Below are 18265 nucleotides of genomic sequence, written 5' to 3'. Positions count from 1 at the left end.
TAAAATTTTGTCTAAAACATAATAGGCTTGAAGGGAGTCAAGCACATGACCTTTTAAATGTATATTTTGACAGCTTGAAGCTCTTGTTTTTGTTTGTTATTTCGCCTCTTTCCTTTTTTGTTCCATTTTTAATTACCCGAAGTATAGGATTTTATTTCCCAAGCTGACTGCAACCATAACCCCTCCCCACCTCCACTGTCTTCTGCAGGATGCCCTTGCCCCTCCCCAGCAAGAGGAGGAGGTGCCTTTCCCTCCCCGTGGGTTTGGACTGGCACTAGTGACTGGCTTGCAATCAACAGAATATGGTGTAAGTGATGCTGCGTGACTTGCAAGGCTAGGTCAGAGAAGGCCTTGAACCGTGTTCCCTCCACATCTCATTCCCTCTCAGAGCACACAGTCACTACCAGGAGATGCGAGTGGTAAAGACCTGCCTGCCAATGTTCGATCCCAGGGGGCCTAAGATCCCCCTGCAGGAGGGCAAGGCTACCCACTCCTGTATTCTTGCCTGGAGAATCCCATGGACAGAGGAGCCTGGGGGGCTATAGTCCATGGGGTTCCAAAGAGTTGGACATGACTGAAGTGACTTAGGATGTTCACTGCAAGAAAGGCACCCAGAGAGATCTCCTCCCATTGAGCTCAGCTTTGAGCCATCCAGTCTAAGAGCCAAAGATGTGAGTGAAGAAGCCTCCAGAAAACTCCAGTCTCCAGCCATTCAAGTCATACATAGATATTCATGTCTTCCCAGATATGATCCCAGGTATTTTGACCAGAGACAAGTTGTCTTGGCTAGGTCCTGTCTAAATTCCCAGCCCACAGGATCCATGAACATAATAAAATGGCTACGGTTACATGCTGGTAGGTTTTGGGAGGTTTACTGTACAATAATAGACCACTGCAATGTTATACATGATTATATTTGGTTATATACAATGTAATAAATACAGAGTAAAACATGAATGCATCCCTTTCCCAGTTCTGCCTGAAATACTATTCATTTTCATAGGGCTAACCGTGGCCATCAACATTTTATTTCTAATGTGCAAATTACTTGGAGATAAAGATCATCTGTTTCACCTCTGTAACCTCCATTCCTAGGACACTTTCTGCACAGAGTAGGCATGTAAAACATTTACATAAACTTGGGTTGGGAAAGAGCTCACAAAAAGGGAAATTTGTGATATATAAAATGGCTATAAGGTGTTCTATAGGCATATTCTTAGCCAATAAAATATCCTGGTATTCAAAAGGGATGTACTACATGAATAATGAGGACATTCCTTTGACTGCTTTTGAGAAGCATGATGATGTATAAATTCATAGCTAGTATTAATGATGCTATATACACACCTACCAGTGATAATTTATGATGGCAAATAATGGAAATGAAATCAAGCATGAGAATAGACTCACGTTAGTGCTTCAGAGTAATTATAATGAGGTGTAACTCCCAGAAACTTCTGGACTTCATCCATCACAGTAGCTGGGTCAGATCTCAGCTGCTGTCCATCAATAATTAGCAACTGTAGAGTCAAAAATAGTCACTCTATGAAGAACAAAACTATATTAGGTAGACTGATCTGCCTCCCTTGACCTGATAGGATGTTAATCAATTAGATCAGTGTGAATAGAAAGAAAATATGCACTCTTTAGCATACATATGCATATTTACTATTCTGATGTCCTTCCAAATAAAACAACAAAGTTTGCCAAAGACATTATTCATAACCTTTAACTAACGTGATTGTAAATCAGAAATAGACATTGACACTTTCTTGATTCAGTAGTGCAGTAGAAACACGATTTTCCATCTGTTCTGTAATCAGGAAATTATCCAAACTATGAAATCCCATGAGTTAATTTTAGAGTGAAGGGCTTAGAAATAATGGGCATACAGATGAAAATTACCCATCTATTCTCCTTACAAACCATGGCAGAGAACTCACATGGTTGTGAGCCGAACAGGAATGAAGAAGATACAGGATGTGGACACTTTCCTCAAATCCTTATTTCCTGTTCTATCCCAGGTTCTTCCCATTTTGACAGTCTAATCCATGGCCTTCTTTTCTCATAAGAGTTCCATGCGATAGGGGATGCATGCGTATTTGCACATGGTGTTCAATAGATGTGCCATTTAACTGGCAGTTCTGCTACTGGTTACTGCCTATGAAGCACGTGAAGCGTCCTGTGTGAGGACAAGATCCCAAGAACGTGTTTCATAGTCACTTAACATTGTAGTACTACCACTGCCATTAGAAGTGTAAAAATCCACATTTCTTCTTAGGTATGATCATCTCTGATAATAAATTGCTATCTGTGGCAATGTTAATTTATATTTTCTGTTTGTCAGTGCAACACTATCATGATACAATAAACTGAAGAAATTCATTTCACGACATTACCTGAGAAGTAGCAAAGTAAGTGAGCCATCTTTCTATGTGGACCGCATACCAGCCAGGTATTAGACATCTCCTCTGCAAAGTTTTCAGGTCAGATGGGGCCCAATGTCCTGTTGTGATAACTTCATAGAAATTAAACCTCAGGGCAGCTGGATCTTCATGTGATCTTTGGTGCTTGAACAAGAAAGTCAATTGTAAAATCAATCATCATGCCTGCAAACGTATGTGTGCCTGTATATGTTTGATGTGTGGATGAGAGTGTGTGTCTTTTATTCCAAAAAAGTAATGAAAAATGATCACTTGATTTTAGAATGAGAAACAAGGTGAAAAGTACATGCTGTATTGAAACTGAGGCATTGGCATATGGCTTCTCTAGAGTATAAGCCTTCTATACATATCAAGTGGCATTCACGTAAGCCTGTAGCTGTCTTCATGTATAAAATATTTAGGTGCAAGACAAGAGACAGAGTACAAGGATTTTCTCCATGGATCTGATTAGAAGTGAAAAGATGTCAGGGACCAGATGAATCAAGCTTGATGAAAACAGACTTCAACTGGCGGGGGCTGGCTTCCACATTACTGTGCTCTTGTTTCGTTACAGCCGCTCCGGCAAGTTCTGACAATTCCCCAATATCCCTGTGTGGCAGGTGCCACGTGTACAGAGAAGGCAGGTGTCTATAATACTTGTTTAGGTGTCACATTCATGTTGATGTTGCCCAAGGCACTTTGCTTTTTCCCTCCCAAGGGCTTCCACCTAACTCTGCTAATTCCTAAATATGAATTCACTAGGCTGCTTTTTAGTACCAAATCCTCTGAGTCCTTCACATCCAACCATCATTGGTCAAGTTCAAAAGCCCAACACAAGTCAATATAATTTCACAAGCATTTATCAAGGTCCTTGCCAGAACAAAGGACTGCAATAGATTATAGAGATAAAAAGATATAGGTAAGACAAAACGCTATCTTCAAAGAAATGAAAACCTTATATGGAAAGCAACAAATCAACAGATTGTGATAAAGTCATATGTATGATAGAGGTATAAGTTTTTTGCTGTGATAGCCAGACCAATAAGTGATCAGTTCTGAATGAAATGTGAAGGTATTTTTTAATGATTGAAGCTTTTGAGCTAAAATATAGTGAGAAAGATTTGGATAAGCAGAAAAAAAATTAATGTGGAAACAGAAGAACTTTAAAGAAAATCTGAGTGAAGATGAATGAGGTGTGTGGGAATGGATGAATTGCTTTTGCAAGATATTTCAAAGTGAACTTAAAGAAGATTTACTACAGGATAAGTTTGGAAGTATATCACAGCCTGATAGAATTATGTAATATTAGGCCCTATATAACCAACCTAGATAGCATATGCAAAAGCAGAGACATTACTTTGCCAACAAAGGTCCATCTAGTCAAGGCTATGGTTTTTCCAGTGGTCATGTATGAATGTGAGAGTTGGACTGTGAAGAAAGCTGAGCACCAAAGAATTGATGCTTTTGAATTGTGGTGTTGGAGAAGACTCTTGAGAGTCCCTTGGACTGCAAGGAGATCCAGCCAGTCCATTCTGAAGGAGATCAGCCCTGGGATTTCTTGGAGGGAATGATGCTGAAGCTGAAACTCCAGTACTTTGGCCACCTCATGCGAAGAGTTGACTCATTGGAAAAGACTCTGATGCTGGGAGGGATTGTGGGCAGGAGGAGAAGGGGACGACAGAGGATGAGATGGCTGGATGGCATCACTGACTCAATGGACGTGAGTCTGGGTGAATTCCGGGAGTTGGTGATGGACAGGGAGGCCTGGCGTGCTGCGATTCATGGGGTTGCAAAGAGTCGGACACGACTGAGCAACTGAACTGAACTGAGGCCCTATATATGTTAGAAATAAAAACTACTAAGAAAGTAAAGATGATTAACTGATGGATGGTTAAAGAGTAACTAGTGAGTGGTAGTGGAGAAGGAAATGGCAACCCACTCCAGTTTTCTTGCCTGGAGAATCCCAGGGACAGAGGAGCCTGGTGGGCTGCCGTCTATGGGGTCGCACAGAGTCAGACATGACTGAAGCGACTTAGCAGCAGCAGCAGCAATGAGTGGTAGATGGGTAGAAATAAAACTTTTGAACCTCTCTCATAATTGTATATTTATTGACCTTCTCTGTAAATGCTACATACATAGAGACTACATAATATATTTACTTAATATAAGATGTAGAAACAACATAACTTGAATAAATATAAATATACTCTGTGCATTATTAATAAAGTAATGCTAACATTTTTACTTCACACTGTGATAATATGGAATTGTACCTATTCTGCTTTATATTGACTTACACCAGTCTAGCATCAACTTTTTTATATTCATGCAATGAAAAAGATTAGCATAAAAATATGACCAGAAGTCACAAAAGAACTGGAAAAAATAGCACTGCAGGTCCTCTGTGAGGCCCATTATAAAAATGTGGGGTAGAAATTATAGTGGCAGGTGACATTTGTAGGAGTTTCTGAATTATACCTGTCAAGCTTCAGATTTATGGTACTTACTGAAGAGACAGGGCTGGCTAAGTAATAGGTTGCATTATTTTGAAATGTACAGTGGTCTGGGGAACCTACTCTTAGCAATATAGCAGTAAAAAGTATTATCAGAAAAAAAATTATTCCTTTCAAATGTGTATGTTCAAAGAATTTACTTGAAAAAAGAGGCATAGTTTCTCTCTTTTTAAAAAATGGTTGAATCCATGTGGAAATAAAAAGATTCATATAAATCTGCTCTGAGTAGTGATTGTGCTTTCTGCCAGGAAAATGTGCAATACTTTGCCCCATGTATTCACATTCAAAATGTTTCATTAAGGATTAACATCTCAGTATTTTTGGCACAATTAAAAAAAATTATCTTGCTTTGCAACATGAATTTTGATAAAGTGAGAAAGACACATTTTTATATCTTGAGGGAGTCACTGACTCATGGATTCTACTAATAATTTCTGGATTTTGCCCCCAAGACAAGTGTTCCACTTTAGTCCCCAACCTCTTGCAATCTCAGTTTGCAGAACCATATTTTTCTGTCCATTGCTATTTGTTCTCAGCAACATATGTTTATTGAAGAAATTTTGAAAAGCCAAGAGAAAAAAGGAAAAATAAAAATTACATGTTATTTAAAAGTGTTATTAAATGTTTTAATCTTCTTTGTTTTGGCATTAATTTATGTATACATTCATATTCATTGGTTTTTAGTACATATAGATCGTTATCACCATACATTCAAGAGCATCAACTTTAATTAGGTGTTCATTGCAGTAAGCAATTTTACATTTCTCTGGTCAAGTTTATCTCATTCCTGTACCAAGAATTCACACCCTCTCTTTTTGCTCCTCAAACTACTGCCTCCCAAATTATCCCTCTCTTTTTCCTAGGTTAATTCATTCTCAACTTTCTAAAATAAAAGAGACAATCATAGTAACTTTAATTTCTCTATCCCAGACCTCCACATTTACCAGCATGTACATTTATACATTTTTCCTCCCTTAAGTTTCAGTGCAGGGGTTCTTAATAGATACCCACTGATAGAACTGAGAGCTTAGAACTTGGATCTGTAAAAAAAGAAGATGCCTCTTTATTTTTAGTAACTTTTAAACAAATTTAGTAGTTATTGTACCTGTGATTTTACCATCAATAAGAATCAATTCTTTTATATCACATTATAGGTCTTTCAGTTCTATCAAAAGTTGTTTATGCTCATCACTGCTTCAAACAGTAGTATTATCCCCAGCATTAGATCTTGCCATTTAATGATGTTACTTTTAAAAGTAGCAAATTTGATCATTATACTTCTGATATATTGGTATATACTGATTTGATAATTATACTTCTATACACTTGTTTCCTTTGTAATATTATATAGTTTAATGCTTTGAAAATATATTTCTGAAATGGGGCACATAGACTCAGCTGACAGCCAGGATGGACCCAACACAAGAAAAGTAAGACTCTGTAAAGGGAGTGCTGCCTCCCATCTAAGCTGTTTCCTGCCCTAGTGGCTCAGTTGGTAAAGAAACTGCTTTCAGTGTAGGAGACTTGGGTCCGATCCCTGGGTTGGGAAGATCCCCTGGAGAAGGGAGAGGCTACCCACTCCAGTATTCTGGCCTGGAGAACTGCATGGACTGTATAGTCCATGAGGACGCAAAGACTGAGCGACTTTCACTTCACTTCACTTCACTTCACCCTTGTGATATGAAGTTCGGATCCTCCCAGGGCTGATTTCCCGTTTTCCCCTGGGGGGCCTTTAACTGCCCTCTTCCTCTGAAAGTTTCTCATTATTATTCAAATCACCACCACTTGACCCATCCAGACTGCTGTGCATGGATTCTTGTTTGTTAAAGGTTTTACTTCTTCCCCGTCTTTCGACTGAGTGAAAATAATTCAGGCCTTATTTTGCCTGCTTGTCTGATTTCTTAGCAGCTGTTTGATCCTTCATTTGGTTGTGCTCTTTTCCTGGTATTTGGTGTCATGACAGTGCTGGACTTTTTCTTCTATTCCTCTGGCTGCCTCATCCTGTTCTATACTTTTCTCCTCTAAACATTTTCCTTAGATCATTTCACCAGTTTTTACGGCATTTGGCCTCTGAGTTGCAAATTTCCGTCTCCTGCTCAGACCTCTCCCCAAAGCGCCAGCGACCTCTATTATTGCTTTTCGTGTGACAGTGATTCCGTAAGCTCCTGATCTCCATCTATGTCGCATCTTTAGCCTTCCCCATCCCCACACAATGCCTGTATCCTTTTTCAGTACTTTTTCATGGGAATATATGGCTATCATCTAGTTGCCCAGACTGGAAATTCGAGTTATTCTTGACACGGTTTTATAACCAGGTTCTATTGATTTTAATCCCTAAAGATTTCCTGATACTTTATGCCTCACCTAGTTTCTGCTTCCTATTTTTGTCCTTGTTACCGCCATTTCTCAGCAGGACTATTGCTACAGCCTCTAATTGATTTCTCTGAGTGGTCATTTCTTCCACTCCAATCCATTCTTCAAAGATCAGATAGTATCATGTTTTTTAAAAGAAATTCTGGTAGTTACACACTGGCTTAACACTTTTAAAAGGCTTTTGATTACTCAGGGCTTCCCTGGTAGCTCAGTTGGTAAAGAATCCACCTGCAATGCAGGAGACCCCAGTTGGATTTCTGGGTTGGGAAATTCTGCTGAAGAAGATTTAGGCTACCCACTCCAGTATTCTTGGGCTTCCCTCGTGCCTCAGTTGGTAAAGAATCCGCCTGCAATGCGAAAAGACCTGGGTTCAATCCCTGGGTTGGGAAGATCCCCTGGAGAAGGGAAAGGCTACCCACTCCAGTATTCTGGCCTGGAGAATTCCATGGACTTGTACAGTCCGTGGGGTCGGAAATAGTCGGCCATGGCTGAGTGACTTTCACTTTCACCTCACTTTGATTGTTCAAGGAATGGTGGCCACTTGGTCTCCCACTTGGCTTCCAGCTCCCATGTGCCTCTCAGGCTCATCTTCTGCAGATGTCCTCCTTGGCTTTGCTCTCTAATCACATGGACCTTTTTTTTTCTTTAGCTGTGCTGTGGTTCTTTGTACCCAGTGGACTACACATAGTTTCTCTCTCGTCCAGTCTCCCTCTGCCTCACTCAGTTAATACCTACTTGTCCTTCAGTTTTAAGTCTAAAGTTTATTTCTCCAGAGTGCTCTTAAGGCACCTTCCATGCTTCCTCACAGTGCTTTCAAAATTTCGAATGAGATACATACTTATTGGATCAATATCTATTAGGACTTCCCTGTAACTCAGACTGTTAAGAATCTGCCTGCAATGCAGGAGACCTGGGTTCGATCCCTGGATTGAGAAGATCCTCTGGAGAAGGGAATGCCACCCACTCCACTATTCTTGCCTGGAGCATCCCATGGACAGAGGAGCCTGGCAGGTTACAGTCTGTGGGGTCACAAAGAGTCAGACAGGACTGATCGACTAAAACTACTATTCACATATTAGAACGAACACAATGTTTTAATTATCATTCTATGGATTAAAGCCAGCATTAAATGCTGAAGAAGACTCCATTTTGGTGTGACACAATTCTATATTGTTGGTTATTTACTTTTCCTTTTGTTATTATGATTAGTACCCTGATGAATAAAAAAGGATATATATTTTTAATCCTTTTCAGGTTTTCTTATGGCTACTCCCAGAAGAGGAATCATACCACAAAAGTATCTTTACAAACTGTTTGATAACTGTCATCAGTTTTCAAAAAATATCTCCATATATATCCTTCTATTGGAACGTTTGAGCATCTTTATTATGACACCCTTGTCAGCAGAGAGAATAAGGGTAACAGGATGCTAGGATGATATTTATGAGTACCATTTTGATTTTATATTTTGTTGATAAATAATTGGGTTGACCATTCTTACACAGAAATTGTGCAGTTGGATTTGTGTGTGTATGTAAATCATATATCTATGTCTTTTGTTTAATTGCTCATTTTTCTACTATTTATTTATTTTTAACAATTTGCAGGAAGTTTTTTTTTTTTTACAAACTAAGGGAACTAAGCCCTTTACCATGTATTGATAAAGATGGTCTACTTGGATACTTAAGTTTGTTAATTATGACAGACCAACATTTTACATGTTTACATGGTTCAATCTCTTAATGTTTTGATTTTTTTTCTATTATACTATGCTTGAAATTCCTTGCCCAAATTGATATGAATTAGATAGCTCTTATTTCTCATAGTTTTTGCCCGTTTGTATAGCTCTTTTAACATTTGACTGTTGAATACATCTGGACTTTAGTAATTCACCATTGCTTACATTCAAGTTATCACCAAATGCTTTTAACGATATTTTTTACTGCTTCATACCTGGTACCAAGAGTATGCCCTATCTGAAGGGTCAATGAGGATGGTGATGATCTTGGCTTTGGGGACCAGAGATGCAGCTCGTTTGGGAGCCTCTTCTGAATGGAAGTAATTAGCACTCTTTTCAAATAGAAAGTCACTTGTAATGTTGGATGGAGTAGGAAAAAAGTCCATATACCTGAAGGCAGAGAAAGACAATTGATTAATTTGAGGTCTAATTGTTTCCTACCATACTATGGATAGGAAATTATTTAAATATTTTTACATCCATTTATATACATTTTTAATTATTGATATTATAATAGTTAAAATAGAGACTATTCTGTACACTCTGAAAGTGAAAACAATCCCAGGTATTACTGTTCTAATGGGCTATTTACTTAGGGCAGGCAAAAGAGTGAGATGGAATGGGTAGGTTGCTAAGGAACGGAGGGAAAATTCTTTAGATTTGGGTTGATGTTCTGTGCTATTGAAAGCCAAATCTAAAGAAATTAAGTTTACCCTTGGCAAACAGCAGATTGCACCATATTGCCTAGTAAATATTTTAAAATAGTAAATTTATGTTTGCATACTTGAATGCTAAATTCTTAAATTGAGATTAAAGTGCACAAAAGAGGAAAATGTGTAAGTCAGAATAGCTATAAAATACTAGACAGATTAGGGCATAGCTGCTTTCCTCCTTTTTAACTTCTGCATAATTTGTAGTGTGTATAGCAATGTGAACACATTATAGTCTATCTAGAGTAATTAAGGAGATATTTCCTGCCAGCTGATCCTGCGGAGCCTCGGCAGGTTCACCCCTCCATATGCTGTCGGAACAGTCCTCTGTCTGTAGATTATAGAATCAATATGTTCAGAGGTTAATTCAGTGCAAGGCATTAATTATGTGTGTAACCCTCCTCACAGCTCACCACTTCTCTAACCCTCAAATGTTCTAGAAATAAATAATGAGAGCAATTAAGAATTCATATAAGATACTTATTTTCCTCTTTGACATTTGTTATTATGTTTCCCAAATGTGAAGTGGTGAAAAGTCTCATCTATATTCCTGCTTAACAATTTGCATTCTATTTGAGCTCACAGATAAGAGGAAATTGCTGCTCTGCCTTCAGTAACTTGCATGCAATTTCCAAATTCATTTAGTCTTTTTAAATAAGACAGAATAGCGCTATCCTAGGTGCAGAGTGGACACGTCGATGCTCATAATGGGAACTCAAATCTGCTCACTGCCATCACCCTGGCCCCACTCTCATCTTAGCTGCATCTTAAAAGAATGAGCTTTTCATGAGGACAGATTCACGTGTGATGTTGACATAACATTACATGCTATGTTAAGTTGTTTAGTCGTGTCCAACTCTTTGCGACACTTTGGACTGTAGCCCACCAGGCTCCTCTGTCCATGGAATTTTTCAGGCAAGAATACTGGAGTGGGTTGCCGTGCCCTCCTCCAGGGGATTGTCTTGACCCAGGGATCCAACCCACATCTCCTGGTCTCTGCATTGCAGGCGGATTCTTTACCCACTGAGCCATCAGTACATGCTACCCAGGTACGCAGTGAGGGGAGTTTACCTCAGGGGGAATTTGCCTTATATACTTGGGATTTGGAAATCAGGGCCATATTTTCCTTAGAAAATTGGGACATGGCTAGAAAAAAAAAACCAGAGTGAACATCAGTTACAGTATCAGGTTTATTCTGTTTTAGTTTAGGGATAATATTGTGATTTTAAAATTTTCATAACTTATTAAGTACAAAGTAATTTTCCTCTTATGCACTTGTGTGACTAGCATTAATATGGTTTTAGAAACGCTCTGGTATTTGCATGACAAATATCAGCTTAGATTACAATACAACATTTACCATCTATGTGTTTAATGAAGATACAAGTCACAGAGTATAAAAGAAAACAACCTTTTGATTTATTTGTTTTCTCAGGCGTTGTTGTGAAGACAAATTATGTATTTAGTAAAAAAAAAAAAAACCTCTAGACTCAGTGAAATAATAATATGCTTAAGGAGAATTTTAAATATCCTTATGAATAATTCTGATGAAAATATTCCATAATCCTCTTTATTCAATCATATTAATTTACCAGAAAAATATTATCATTATTGCACTGTGCAAATCAAATTATAGGCAACACTGATTAAACATATCATGATTATAAATTAATTTTTAATTCACTATGGTAGAATTGAACATAACAAATTTATTCTATAATTACATAGATGCCTTGCATATACCTATAATTGCTCATCTGTGAATGAGCATGTGCTAATAATGGACTTTGTATTTGTTATTTTTCTTACCAGTCAATTCCCTTGTGGTAGTTGTTTCCATTAAAGAATTGGACTTCTTCAAATGTTTTGGGACTGGGGAGATTGCTGATGATGGAAGGGTGCATAAGAAGAAATAAATAAAGTGCTGTTGTTCCTATTACAAAAAAAAAAGGAGACAAGAGGTTATATAGCAATAAAAGACAAGAAAAATACTGTATTATTATTATGGGTGGAGGCTTGTGGAGTAGCATGTGGGATTTTAGTTTCCTCAACAAGAGATTGCATCCAGGCCCCCTTGCACTGCAAGTGCAGAGTGGTAACCACTGGACCACCAGGGAAGTCCTAAGACAAATATTTAGCAAAATTTTTGCTCAAAAAGTAATATGCAAGACCAAATCCTTCCAGTGTCAAAATCATTTCCTAAAAAGCAGTTAAGTGCATTTCATGCAGCAATGATTTGTGTTCTTATATTAGTCTTCATGGTTCTATTGACCTAAACATTTCATTTAATCTGAGTACATAGTCAAAGTTAAGTAGGTTGATACAGCTAGGGGAGAAATTCAGAAATTGGGTGATTAGATTTCCCTGCTGAAGTTAGATGAGTGGCTGAAGTATCAAAAACATCCAGCACAGTACCTGAACCTCAATTAATACTATGTTCAAATCAATTAAAGTTAATCAAACTATTCAACAGATGTCGACCAGTGCAACTCTGAACAACTCGCTATAGTAATGATTGGTGATAACCCTTGATAAGAAAAACATATTTGCTGGCCTCAGTAGACTTTAAGTGTATTTGTGGATTTGAGTCAAGGAAACAGGTGAGGAAAGTCCCATGATGAGAAAAGAGTAGAGTGCTTTTCCAATATATGAGAAAATGGGTAATTTAGACTTGGGCCGTCAGGGAAGGCTTCCAGGAGGAAGCATTTTCCAAGATTGTACCTTAAAAATTTCAGTATTTCCCGAAAGGCTGAAAGAGGGGTACAAGACTGTGGAAGACAGCCAGTTGACTGTCCTGCCCTGACAAGCCTGATAATGAGGCACTGGGCTGAACAGACTGGCTGACGTCAACCACTGAGTGGATGACATCACAGAAGGCACGAATGTCACAGCTAAACCTAGGTTAAGGCAGAAATCGAGGGCCATAGCAGGAAGGACCATGAAATGACTGGCTCTCATAAATCAAAACTTCCCTTATGGAAAAGGTTATTTCTTTTTGTAACATGGTGCACTCAGGAGACTTTGTTGGATTTCCCAACCCTAGGAGAGTGTGGAATGAACTACACAGGTGGACTGGGGATCTGGAAGAAGAGATCACAGAGAACTGTGTAGATAAAGAAAGTAACAATAGGTCTTAGGGCACCTAGGAAATCCAGAATGGTGGCTCCTAGTAAAATGGCAGGGCAAAATTTAATAAATGCCCTTAAGGAGATTTCATTTTTATAGCATATAAAAAATCATCATCCAATTTCTTTGACTTGTTTGTTCATCTTGGGAAAGCTCAAACCAGCTAAAAGCTTTATCATTTCCACACTGGTAGGTCAAATATGAAAATCTAAAGGTATAAGTTATTGTCTTTATAAATACAACCAGCAAAGAGGAAAACTAGATTTATACTTATTAACCTGTAGTGTCCTAGTAGAACTAAGAAGTAGTAATATTCAATGACAAATGATAGAAGATATGATTTTAAATTAAAATTTCAACATAATTTTACAACATAGAAATGCTTTCTTTCTTTAGTCGTCATTCCAGTGTTAGAACAGCTGTGAGGGAGTTAGTGGAAAATTAATGAACATTTTAAATAACAAGAACAATAACAAAAGTGATATATATGAAAATACATGCTGCATTTTTTTTCTCCCTGCACACGTGTAACTTATTGTTGCAACACAATTTATATTCCTGGAGGAAGAAAAGATTTCGACAGCCAATATCTAATAGTCTGGAAATTTTGTCCACAACCTTTAAAATGATCTACTTGCTTGTATTACAAATATCTTCATCTGGGCCAGGCTTATTTATCGTGACTGTTTGTTTTGTGTTATGGTTTGTGCACTCACTGATGAAAATGCTTGTAGTCAGAGTTGTGAATTCAAAATACAGCAAGTCAATAAAAAGTTTAATTAATCAGGACATGAGCAAAGTATATAAAGCTGTCACATGCTGAAGAAAGTATAAAATAGTCTAATTGAAAGTGTCATCTCATTGGCAAAATACCGTCACTCTCTTTTACTGCATTGTTATACACATGTCCTTCAGCACATGAGAAAATATCATGGGGAAAAGCTGCCTAATAAGCCTAAGGTGCATCAGAAAATAAATCCAAAACATATGTATACATAAGGATTATTTGAAAACAAGCAAAGAAACAAACAAACCACACAGGTAGAATATTTGAAGGTGATAATGACAGTGGTTCTGAAAAAAAATCAATTCAAGGTTGATACACAGTATAAAATATTTTGAATGAAGCCCAAGTTCTCTTTTATAACTTAATTCAGCAGTTAATGAGGCAAAGCCACTAAAAAGGGTAGAAATTAACAATCAGATACCACAACTGTGACATATAAGCTCAAAGTTGTCAAAAATGTGTTGTCTGTTGAACAGCTTTAAAATTCATAGTTAAAAATTTAGTCCATAAGTCTTAATTAATTAAATGAGCAACTTTAGGCTCCCTTAGAGGATCATGGCATAAAGATGATCCATAGTGATGAAGAGAAATTCAATAATGAACTTGAATGGCTAAATATTTCACCAAGGCAAACTTAATCAAATACTATATGACACTGTGTTTCATGACAAACAAAGAAACGCAATAAACCCCACAAACTGCACAGTTGGTTAGTCTTACCTGTTTTTTGTGGCCCAATTACAAGGAATTTTGGTAAATGGTCACAAGTTTTCTCTCTGGACCATATGTCTTTGTGTCTTTTATCATCACATGGATTCTGCAATAAGGAAGAATAATGAATCTTATTGTGTAATCAATACCTGGCTCTGTTCCATAAAAATTGTCAAACCACAGGATCAACTTCTTGCCTGATACCCGTAAGCTAGGAGTTAGACCTTGTTCTGGTTCTGATTTTCAAATTGTTTCCTTCTAAAATGGCACCATCCTTTCCTTCAAGGTTAGAACTCTGAATAAAGTCTCTCCTGCCGTCACTCTTCTCAGGCTTGGCTTGCTGTTCTAACTTCTGAGATTCCACCCTACCTCTGAATTCATGTTTTACGTCTGTATACCTCATCCTTAGCTTGTTTCTACCTGGTTTGAACTCAGGTTTTCAGATATCTGTGCTCTGCCCTAATTATTTCTACTTGTTTTTCTCTAGAGGGCTGGAAAGTCATCCTTGAACTCTGGACTTGGCCAATTTTTTCTTCCCTTTTTACACTATATGTTATTCTCTGCTGATCCAGATAATCTCATAGTTTGGCCATATTCCACAAGCAGATACCACGATTATTTCTAGCCCCTCCTTTCCTCCTAAACAATAATTTAAATTGTGTATATGTCACTGTTGCACAGACGTGGTGAGGAAATGACCCAACATAGCCATACATCCAATTTTATCCCCATCTCAACTTTCTCTTATACCAGCCTCCATTCTGTTCAAGTCGAGAGGTCCAAATTTACCATCCAAATCATGACACTTGAGGAGTAAAAGTCCTAAGGACTTCCCTACTGGTTCAGTGGATAAGAATCCACCTGCCAATGCAAGGGACGCTGGTTCAATCCCCAGTCTGGTAAGATTCCACATGCCCATGAGCACGTGGCCTGTGTGCCAAGCCACCTAGTCTGTACTCTACAGCCCACGAGCTGCAACTACCAAACCCATGTGTCACAACTACTGAAGCCTGTGTGCCCTAAAGCTTGTGCTCCACAACAAGGGATGTCACTGCAATGAAGAGCCTGTGTGCTGCACCAAGAGTTTCCCCCACTGGCTACAACTAGGGAAAGCCCAGGCAAAGCAACAAAGACCCAGGACAGTCATAAATAAATAAATGATCTTTTAAAAAAGGGTAAATGATAGTGATACCACTTTCAAAATATTGACTGACAAAATGGTTTTCTCATATTAGTAATCTAATTAATAAATATATTCAAAAATTATTTTTGCAAAATTCTTTCTAAAAAACATATGTTGACCATTAAAACAATTATAATTTTACATTTATTATTCAAGTTTAAAAATGGCATAAGATAATTAATCATTTATGGTTCATATTTATGTACTTAAATCAATTTTTTTAAATACATATCTGCTCTAATATTATGTCACCCAAGTTCCTCTGAAGAATGCTTTCACTAAACCAGCCAAGTTTCAGGAGCCTATCACCTTGGTTGGTTTTTAGAGGCCCAGTGGCCTGCAGCATGTGCTGACATGCCTTCCAAAGTAAAAGGTGAGTATTGTACTTTGCAATTCCTACTACTAAGATAGAGCAGCTTCCCTGGTGGCTCAGACAATAGAGAATCTGCCTGCAATGCAGGAGACCTGGGTTTGATCCCCGGCTTGGGAAGATCCCCTGATGGAGAGAATGGCAACCCACTCCAGTATTCTTGCCTGCAGAATTCTTTGGACAGAGAAACCTGGCGGGCTACAGTCCATGGGGTCTCAAAGAGTTGGACACGACTGAGTGACTAACACTTTCACTTTCACTAAGATAGAAGCACAAAGCTTGATAGGCTTCTTTGGGTTTTAGACACATTTTTTTTTGGGGGGGGGCCTAGGAAATACTTCTCTGAGTCACCGACTGAATGATGCAGAAACCTGCTGGTTTTGATGGAACCCAGAACAAGAAAGAGCCCTGCAAGAGGTAAGTCTGAAGTCTAAGCAGTCCTCCCGATTGGGCCATGCATTGTGGCAGACCCATGGGACCATGGCCTCTATGGTATAAAAGGACACCAAACAGAGTTTTGGTCAAGCCCCAGAGGAGAATCAGTGTTTACCCTACGGTTCTGCAGCACATCATTCAAACAGTAGCTCCTGGCATGCTACTGGGCCCTGGAAGAGATTATGTTTGTCATGGATTTTCAAAGTAATCACATGGTCACAATTCACTATCATAAGTTTAATGCTGACAGACCAACCAAGTCATAAGTTCAAGTATACCCAGTAGCTATTCATTATAAGATGGAGTGATACAGCTGCAATTTATTTCAAGAAGATACAAAGGCTACAAGTAAACTTTACAAGTTAGTGCCCAGACCCCATGTTACCTATCATGGTCTCACTGATGCCTCTACATCATGGCCATTGATTCAGTGATGCCATCCAACCATCTCATCCTGTTGCCCCCTTCTTCTCCTGCCTTCAGTCTTTTCCAGTATCAGGGTTTTTTCCAATGAGTAGGCTCTTCGCATCAGGTGCCGAAGTAATGGAGCTTCAGCTTCAGTCCGTGCCAAAGTAATGGAGCTTCAGCTTCAGTCCTTCCAATGAATGTTCAGGAATGATTTCCTTTAAGATTGACTGGTTTGATGTCCTTGCTGTCCAAGGGACTCTCAAGAGTCTTCTCCAACACCACAGTTCAAACACATCAATTCTTCAGCACTCAGCCTTCCTTATGGTCCAACGCTTGCATCCATACATGACTACTGGAAAAACCATGGCTTTGACTAGACGGACCTTTGTTGGCAAAGTAATGTCTCTGCTTTTTAATATGCTGTCTAGGTTGGTCACAACTTTCCATCCAAGGAGTAACCATCTTTTATTTTCATGGCTGAAATCACCATCTGCAGTGATTTTGGAGCCCCCCCTCCAAAATAAATTCAGCCACTGTTTCCAATGTTTCCTCATCTATTTGCCATGAAGTGATGGGACCAGATGCCATGATCGTGTTCTGAATGTTGAGCTTTAAGCCAATTTTTCCACTCTCCTCTTTCACTTTCATCAAGAGGCTCTTTAGTTCTTCTTAACTTTCTGCCATAAGGGTGATGTCATCTGCATATCTGAGGTTATTGATATTTCCCCCGGCAATCTTGATTCCAGTTTGTGCTTCTTCCAGCCCAGCATTTCTCATGATGTACTTTGCATATAAGTTAAATAAGCAGGGTGACAATACATAGCCTTGACGTATTCCTTTTTCTATTTGGAACCAGTCTGTTGTTCCATGTCCAGTTCTAACTGTTGCTTCCTGATCTGCATATAGATTTCTCAAGAAGCAGGTCAGGTGGTCTGGTATTCCCATCTCTTGAAGAATTTTCCACAGTTTATTGTGATCCACACAGTCAAAGGCTTTGGCAGTCAATAAAGCAGAAATAGATGGTTTTCTGGAACTCTCTTGCTTTTTCCATGATCCAGCGGATGTTGGCAATTTGATCTCTGGTTCCTCTGCCTTTTCTAAAACCAGCTTGAACATCTGGAAGTTCACGGTTCACGTATTGCTGAAGCCTGGCTTGGAGAATTTTGAGCATTACTTTACTAGCGTGTGAGATGAGTGCAATTGTGCAGTAGTTTGAGCATTCTTTGGCATTGCCTTTCTTTGGGATTGGAATGAAAACTGACCTTTTCCAGTCCTGTGGCCACTGCTGAGTTTTCCAAATTTGTTGGCATATTGAGTGCAGCACTTTCACAGCATCATCTTTCAGGATTTGAAAGAGCTCAACTGGAATTCCATCACTTCCACTAGCTTTGTTCGTACTGATGCTTTCTAAGGCCCACTTGACTTCACATTCCAGGATGTCTGGCTCTAGGTGAGTGATCACACCATCATGATTAACTGGGTCGTGAA

The 18265-nt window shown here is 38.7% G+C and overlaps 1 protein-coding gene across 1 annotated transcript in view; it reads right to left on the bottom strand.

Moving 5' to 3' along the window:
- LOC112586229 (bifunctional heparan sulfate N-deacetylase/N-sulfotransferase 4) overlaps positions 1-18265 on the bottom strand; it is a 160202-nt gene that overhangs the window by 11197 nt on the left and 130740 nt on the right. The window contains exons 6-10 of the mRNA XM_025290270.3: positions 14391-14487; positions 11567-11690; positions 9263-9437; positions 2400-2570; positions 1411-1520 (exon numbers count right to left, since the gene is read on the bottom strand). Of these exons, the coding sequence (XP_025146055.2) occupies positions 1411-1520; positions 2400-2570; positions 9263-9437; positions 11567-11690; positions 14391-14487 (677 nt within the window). The remainder of the gene's footprint in view (positions 1-1410; positions 1521-2399; positions 2571-9262; positions 9438-11566; positions 11691-14390; positions 14488-18265) is intronic.

The sequence above is a fragment of the Bubalus bubalis genome, chromosome 7 (genome assembly GCF_019923935.1).
Source record: "Bubalus bubalis isolate 160015118507 breed Murrah chromosome 7, NDDB_SH_1, whole genome shotgun sequence".
Taxonomy (NCBI): domain Eukaryota; kingdom Metazoa; phylum Chordata; class Mammalia; order Artiodactyla; family Bovidae; genus Bubalus; species Bubalus bubalis.
The sequence above is the reverse complement of the archived record's forward strand: the minus strand, read 5'-3'. Positions and strand labels throughout refer to the sequence as shown.